At 35.6% G+C, this 8,748-nt stretch overlaps 1 protein-coding gene across 1 annotated transcript; it reads right to left on the bottom strand.

The window, feature by feature from the left end:
• Nucleotides 1-1,386: 1,386 nt before the first annotated feature.
• Nucleotides 1,387-2,459, bottom strand: LOC110297567 (olfactory receptor 472). Its single transcript, XM_021166368.1, has one exon. It carries the CDS (start codon nt 2,371-2,373, stop codon nt 1,441-1,443), a length of 933 nt encoding a protein of 310 aa, XP_021022027.1. The 5' UTR covers nt 2,374-2,459; the 3' UTR covers nt 1,387-1,440.
• Nucleotides 2,460-8,748: the final 6,289 nt, after the last annotated feature.

Here is an 8,748-nt window from a genome sequence, read left to right as displayed (position 1 = left end):
ATGGGAAGTTCATTCAGAGACAATAGCTCTATTTCTTTTATAAGTTCTAACTTGTTCATTGCTCTATACCCACAGAACTAAGACTGTTGCACAGCCATTAACAGTAACACAAAGATTTGTAAATGTCCCTTGTGATTCTGTAAATACTAATGTTTACATCATTTCAAATATTCTTAAATGTGTATGTAAATATGACTAGAACTCAAATCAAATATATGTTTATGGTACCAAAACCTGACTTAATAAAAATTGGAATTTACCTGGTTTTGGAGATTCATATTAATTCTTGAATGTGAATAACTTAGGCTATATTTCCATATCATTTATTAAAAAGATTGACTTAATACACAAGCATAGGGTGTCTTAGTCAGGGTTTCTATTCCTGCACAAACATCATGACCAAAAAGCAAGTTGGGGAGGAAAGGGTTTATTCGGCTTACACTTCCACATTGCTGTTCATCACCAAGGAAGTCAGAACTGGAACTCAAGCAGGTCAGGAAGCAGGAGCTGATGCAGAGGCCATGAAGGGATGTTCGTTACTGGCTTGCTTGCTTCTCCTGGCTTGCTCAGTCTGCTCACTTATAGAACCAAGACTACCAGCTCAGAGATGGTCCCACCCACAAGGGGCCTTTCCCCCTTGATCACTAATTGAGAAAATGCCTTACAGTTGGATCTCATGCTGGCATTTCCTCAACTGAAGCTCCTTTCCTGTGATAACTCCAGCTGTGTCAAGTTGACACAAAACTAGCCAGTACAATAGGGTAAATAACTATCAACATATCTTCTATAGGATAAGAGGACTAACACCATTATACAGATGGACTATACTCTAAGTGCATGATGCAAAAAATCACCTCTGATTCTATACTCCTCTGGAAAAACTATTTTATTTCTCTAAGATTCACATTTCTCATCTGCAAATAAGATAATTTATAATACCCAATTAAATAGATTTATTATTAAATTAAATGTAGAAGCTACAGGATTTTAGAAGCCAACTCCTTAGATACAAATGATCTCAATGCATATCTTCATGAGTATATGGGCAGTAAACTTCCTGTCTTTGCCCAGGCAATTTATTCACAAAATAAAACAAAGATGCTACTTTGTTAGTTATCGTTGTAAGAAATAAGTAAATTCATATATAATGAAGATAAAATTTAGTCTGACAAGTAGAAGGCACAAAATTGCTGTTTGCTACATAAATTACATAAAGGCAAAGAGCTTGATATCTTGCAGAAGTTCAACAGTAGCAATGATTATTCCTATCACTTCACTGACATCAAGTAGTCCTACAAATGATGCACACATGTATAAAAGTAAGAATAGTGCAAAGACACAGGTTTTAATACAAAAGCATTCAGTAAAATCTCATGTGGTAGATGCTAATTGTGACATGGGTAAAAAAAATCATCACAAATTTCTTGAATTCAATAGAGTCTATGAATATACTCTGACAATTGCTTTCCTCAGAGCATCCTTTACATCTCTGTTTCTCAGACTATAGATGAGAGGATTCAACATAGGAATCACCACTGTGTAGAATAAAGAGATCACCTTGTTCTGTTCAGTAGAGTAGCTTGACTTAGGCATCACATAAATGACAGTAATGGTCCCATAGAAGAGAGTGACTGCAGTGAGGTGGGAGGTGCAGGTGGAGAAGGCCTTGCGTCGGCCTTCAGTGGAGCGCATCTTCAGGATGGTGATAAGTATGTAGATGTAGGAGACAGCTATGACAAAAACTGTCACCACAATAATGGAGCCAGAAGAGATAGAGGGGATGATTCCAATAATAGAAACATCTGAGCAGGACACTTTCAGCAAAGGGGAGAAGTCACAGAAAAAGTGATTTATCTGAGTTGGTCCACAGAAGGAAAGACTTAACACACAACCAGTAAATGTCCAACCATTCATGAAGCCACCAACATAGGATATTCCCAACAATAGAAAACAGACTCTAGAGGACATGAGTGTTGAATAGAGGAGAGGTGAACAGATTGCTACATAGCGATCATAGGCCATGGCAGCCAGTAGGAAGCACTCAGATGACCCAAATGACACTGTCATACAGAGCTGAGCTGCACAAGTAGCCACAGGTAGAACCAGCCCATGTCGAAGAAGCTCCATAAGCATTATAACTGAGACTGAGGTTGAAAATACAATATCTACAAAAGCCAGGTGGCTGAGGAATAGATACATGGGTGTGTGCAGCTGGGAGGAAATTCTTATCAATGTGATGATACTGATATTGCCTACTAAAGTGATAATGTATACTCCTAGAAATATCACAAAAAAGACTATACACAGCTTAGGGTCCTCTGTTAGTCCCAAGATGATTAGCTCTGCTACCGTGGTATGATTTTCAGCCTCCATCTCTTATGTGAATTGTTCCTGTTGAGGGAAATGAAAATATTTGTATTTACAATGTTATCAGTTTGCACATTGCTGGATTTCTTTGATTGTCCTTATACTTGTTCATGATTATCTCCTCTGCCAAGCACATAAGTACACATTTCTTAGAATTTGTGGTTTTGTCCTTTTCTCTGTAAATAAAATAAGACTGATGATCCTCACTGTCTGCCACTTGTTATTTTTTTGTATGTACTATTTCTTAAAAGTTACTACTCAGTACTTCACTATTAATATCTCTCTACAATAGTTCAGATCCATAAATTCAAAAAATCTATTTATTCTTGTGATACTTATTATTTATGGATATTCCCACATACACCTCTCACACTGTGTTCCCATACCAAACTAATCCTTTTTTTCAACTTTTCATACTTCATATCTGAGTGATACCATTCATTTTCTTTCTTCAACTTGGGAGCCTTCCTAACCTTTTTTGTTGTACTGCATATAATAAAATATAATTACATACCATTTATTTCCACATTTTACAGCTTTGTTAACGCAAAAATATATCTATCACCCCAAAGGCATATAACTAGTATATTCTGGAGTCAAATATGAGTGATCATGGCTCAGGAACATAGAGTTAGGTTGCCCCAACTACCATGACCCTATGTGACAACAGTTTTATAAGGATTTTTATTGTTACATAAAAGAAAGTCATAACTTGTCACTTTACAAATATATTTGTGGAAACATCAGGTAGGTAGATTATAGCAATACTGGAATATCTCTTTTTAGGTCTCTGATGTTGTCTGATTACATCCTTAGCTTTAGGGTTGTTAGAGGTGAGTAGTCTAGGATTAAATCCCCAAGTGTTTCATATAATAGTAAAAAAAAAAAGTTATATTATGCACCAAAACTGGGACTAAATGACTATTAAGGGGTGTACGATAACCCAAGAATATTTAAGGAAAGTTTGGCTTTTTTTTTCAATTCACATCCTTATCCCTTTTTGTTAGCACTGTGGTCAAGACCCTGGTCATTCTTTTGTATTTTTTTAGCCACTATGCCCAAATTAGATATATTTTAATAGTGCTGCATTTAGTTAAAGTTGAAATACAAAAATATAAGAATTTGATTTACATTATTAATACTTACCCACATAACTTTTGAAACAGCATAATAAGTCCTGAGTGAGTAGAACATAACTGATCACCATTCTTTTCAGATACTAATCTTTATAACTAACTGTTAACTACCACACCTAGAAATCCCAGAAATATCTCAACCACCATGATACTAGAATGAAAAATACTCTAATTTATCATAGAAATCCAATTCTTACTTGGTTATTTCATAACAATAATTCAAAACAATTATCTTTTGAGCTTCAAGGATTATCTCCCTAATTCTGACTAATGAAAAGCTCTAAGCCAAATTTCTCTATATATCTCATTGAGTTCTGGAATTCATTCTTGATTAAAGTATTTAAGGTACTGTATATACCTGCATGATATCTAGTAATATGAAATACTCATAGAATCTATGTCATCTTCCTGGACCCAATATCCAGAATATTGTAGTCTTCATCCATCATTTCTCTAAATGTATCTACCTATAACATATAGTCCCTTGTAAAATGGTTTATTTTTAATATAAATGTATGTAGTGAATTAATCTGGCAGCTGTTTTTCTTTACTTTTAATAGTCCTTAATAACCACATTTAAAAAAAAAAAACAAGATTTATTTCAAGCTCAATAGCTGAGCGGTTAAATGATTTATATTAACCTCTAATGCTAATCTGGCTACCTCCCAGATATGATCCCAATTAATACTTGCATATTATTATTGATCTGGCTCTTTGGGCTTCTGATTTTTTCTCATTTTATCCTCTTGGACACTCTCCTCATGGCTCATCTCTTCATTCTCCTGGCAGATCTGAACCACTACCACCACACCTTCTTTCTCCTTCCTGTGGCTGGTGCAAGTTTCTACCCTAGTATGCTTTCTGCCCAACCATGGGATATCAGCATTTATTGAAAAGTCAGAGAATAAATGTGAAGAATTGTTTACACAGACTGTGACAGGATATTCTTGGTATAAGATAACCTTTACACAGAGTACAAAAACATTATGCCTACCTTACTCCTTCCAATTATGTAATTTTCAAGAGTCCTTCTAGAGGATGCTATGATCTCCACATACTTACTAAATATAATTTTATGTGTGTGTGTGTGTGTGTGTGTATATATATATATATATATATATATATATATATATATATATATATAATACAATTTTCTGCTGACTATGTTTATGCAGCTCTTGGGAATCTAAACACTTATTACAACCAGTAATATCAATATTCAATATCTTTCAAAAAATAAATAACAATTCCTTAAAGTTTCAATTGTTTTTCCTTTAGTAAAAAATAAGCATGTCGTTTCTCTGATGATGAGCCAGAGTTCTCCCAATAAGTTAACTGTGAAGAGCAATGAATCAACAGTTAAATATCTGTAGCCCATTCAAGAATATCTTGTACCATTTCTATAATAGATCTTGATTGTACTCAAGTTACACAAGTAACTTACACTGTGCCAGGACTTATTGCCTCTATGTTAGATCTATTGTTAAAACTTTATTTTCACTTGTATTAATTGTCAATATGTAATCATACAAACTGTTTTATGCATAAAATCGTTGAAATACCTGAATAAAGCTTTCATTCTCCATTGCTTTCTTTATTCTAATATTAAATATTTACATCTTCTTAGCCTGGGGTAATGATGCAGAAAGGAGAAAGGATGTTAGAGTGGTCAGAGTCCCTGACCCATGGTGACAAGCAAAGAATCATTCTAATCTATTCTGACAAGAAAAATCATCCTAACTCTATCAAGCTTGCTGGATCCTTTAAAATATTTTTCTTCAGACTCTGAAAATACTTTGAACTGGCAATCTCTATGGCTCCAAGTTTTGTGTTTGTTCAGTGATGTTATTTGTCCATATACTGCAGCTTTGTTTTGAGATTAAAAGTGATGGGATCTACAAACTAAGAGAGGTATTTTGTCACATGGCTATGTGAATAACTTCTTTTTTCCCTCTTTTGTTGAAATTCTTTTTCTAACATCCTGATCATTGGTTCCAATTCTCTACTCCTCCCAGTTCCTCCACACTTTTCCTTCCATCTAGATCTACTCCATTTATGTCTCTCATTAGACAACAAACTGGTGTCTACAGAAATATAATAATATAGTAGTATAGTATTGAATACTAGATAAGGAAAAACAAAACTAACACATTGTAATTAAACAAAAGAGAGAGAGAGAAGAATCAGAGACCCACTCATTTTAACACTCAGGAATCCCATAAAAACACTACATTGGTATCCACAATGTATACAGAAAAGACCTGGTACAGACCCAGGCAGACTCACATAAGCCATGTGTACACTGCTTCAGTTTCTGTGAGTTCATATGATCTTTGATCATGTGGATGTAAATAGACCTGTTTTCTTGGTATCCTCTATCCCCTCTGGCTCTTACATCCTTCTGCCTCCTCTTCCACAGGTTCCCTGATCCCTGAAGTGGGGGATGTATTTGAAGAAATAAAAATGAAATGATGGTGCTTTCAACTGTTCCAAGTTTTGAAGAGCATAACTTTCCTTTCCACATGCCAGGGCTTCCTATCACATATCTTCAAGTAAGCAGAGTCCCCCTTGCCTGCCTGAGTCTGAACTAAGGCATTCTTATGTGCACTTGCTGACCCCTACTTGCTATTCTGTTACTCCCAACTACATACTTGTGTTGTTGACATATAGACTGACTTTTATGCTTATCACTGTGGATCAGGGCCTCTGGCCACTCTAATAGCCTCTCTCCCTACTGCATCAGTCATTAGTAATGGTAAATAGGACATAGGGCTAGGCATTTACTCCAAACCAAGTATCAGACTTTCCCTCTAGCCTTCTTTTTACATATTCTCAGTTCTCAAGCTTAGTTGTGGCTGCCATTGACCCATATTTTCTGGTCCACAAGTCCAACTAGTTTAGCAATATCAGGAGCATCACAGGGCCTCTCTTGTTTACCTTCTTCATCCAATGAACATCCTTGTCAATAGAACCCATGGCTCTTGCACTTACCATCTAGAAGCAGAGTTGGGACACTGAATTCCAAAAAGGACTTTATGAAGGTGTATTCCATTTACTATTATAAAATATTGTTGTCTGAATGCAAGTTGAATTATTAAATATTCTCTCTGGCCAAAGATGCACATGCAGCAGGAATGATGGTCAATATCTTTGAGCATAAAGAGAGAGAAAAGGGCTCTGGGTAAGCATAACAAACCCTTGGGGCTACTGCTGCCTGTCCCTTTGAGAGACAGGTTCTTTGGCTTTTTTATGCAGAAATAATAACTGGAACAAAATAACTCATTAAGGCCTGGCTGACCCTCCCTAAGGGGCATCTACAATCTATGGTGCACTTTGGAATTCTTCATTGTTTACTGAAAGCCAGTGATATGGTTTTGATTTTCCAGAAGAATATAGGACATTCAAAAATAACTTATTGTGTTAATTGATGATAGCTAGTATGGTTGATGTAAGAGGACTTTCCAATCTAATTTTAAATCAAATTGAAAAGCCATGTTCAAAATCAAAGATAAAATAGTAAATAATGAAAATATTACTTCAAACTATTGTTTATCTTTCTGAAGAAACATTAAGATGATGCTAAAATTATGTACGTAAGATAGCCGGGCGTGGTGGTGCACACCTTTAATCCCAGCACTCAGGAGGCAGAAGCAGGCGGACTTCTGAGTTCGAGGCCAGCCTGGTCTACAAAGTGAGTTCCAGGACAGCCAGGGCTATACAGAGAAACCCTGTCTCAAAAAGCCAAAAAAGAAAAAAGATATACTCTTTTTTAGGTATCTTGAGCCTCTATCTTCCCACCCCTCAATATAACACCATAGGAAGACTTTCTGAGGCACCTAAGCATCCACAATGTATTGCATGCAATAAGATAAGTGCATTAAATATTTGACTCAATTCACCCAAAATCTCTGTCTTCCTCTCACTGTCTTAAGGGTTTGATGTAGGCATTCATCATTTCTACAAGTATTTAAAGAATAAGAGGCTTCAGAGTATATGAGGTAATATATTGTCATATATATAATTATCATTGTCTGCTCTCTTATTCTGCACCAGGCATTTCTTTTATGCCTGTTGTAGGATCATTAGTCCACATGTACATTCTTCAACATAAAGCCATGAGAATATTTTTCTTCTCTTACAGGTAAAATTCACCATGAATCTTGAAATGATCTTGTAAGGCAGCTCCAACTTCTGCCAAGTACATTCTAAGACCACAACCTGTATGAAAAAAGGTACCTGTGATTGTAGAGACAGAACTAAAAACCTTAACTTCATTTCAACCATTCACCAAAACTATGATATGTTTTCACCACCTCCCAAACACCCATTGAGAGTTCTGACTGTCCAGAGACTTCACAGTCTTCCACTAAAGAGGACTCCAGTGAACTATAAGGAAATGTAACAAACTCACCACATCAGCAAAGTCCATGTGTGTGTGTGTGTGTGTGTGTGTGTGTGTGTGTGTGTGTGCATACATGAATATATACATATATGTATACACACGAACATCAAATAACATGTAGTATGCATCATGAACATATGTGTGTATGTATATGTATGTACATATGTGTGTATATGTATGTATGTATGTATGTATGTATGTATGTATGTATGTATGTATATATGTTGGAGTGAGCCTGTATCCTAACCCTAGTCCTATATAGACTATGGTGCTGGAGTTAGACAGTAACTCAGAGAACAGCAATGATCATGTTCACTAGAACCCTGGTATCAAAGTCATTGACATGGATCCCATTGTGTATTCAGGAATTGTTAGCGAAATAGCTACAAAGACACCAAGGAAGGAGGATAACCCAGTCCTATATTCCACTACAAAAGAAAATTAACTTAATAACTGTCATTTATACAAACCCAAGTGAGTGAAAGTATATTTGTAGAACTAAATGGTAAAGAAATACTTTCTTTGGGATTAAAAAGTATAGGTACAGCACAAAAATCATATACTATAAAGAACTGCACAACAGAAAACTCTTCTGTCCACAAGAGAACTCCTAAACCTAATAAACAGCTTCCATGCAATAGCTGGATATAAAATTAACTAAAAAAAAAAAATCAGTAGCCTTTCTCTACACAAAGGATAAACAGACTGAGGAAGAAATTAGGGAAACAACAGCCTTCACAATAGTCACAAATAATATAAAATACCTTAGTGTGACTCTAACTAAGGAAGTTAAATATCTGTATGATAAGAACTTCAAGTCTCTGAAGAAAGAAATCGAAGATC

The sequence above is a fragment of the Mus caroli genome, chromosome 7 (genome assembly GCF_900094665.2).
Source record: "Mus caroli chromosome 7, CAROLI_EIJ_v1.1, whole genome shotgun sequence".
Lineage (NCBI taxonomy): Eukaryota > Metazoa > Chordata > Mammalia > Rodentia > Muridae > Mus > Mus caroli.
The sequence above is the reverse complement of the archived record's forward strand: the minus strand, read 5'-3'. Positions and strand labels throughout refer to the sequence as shown.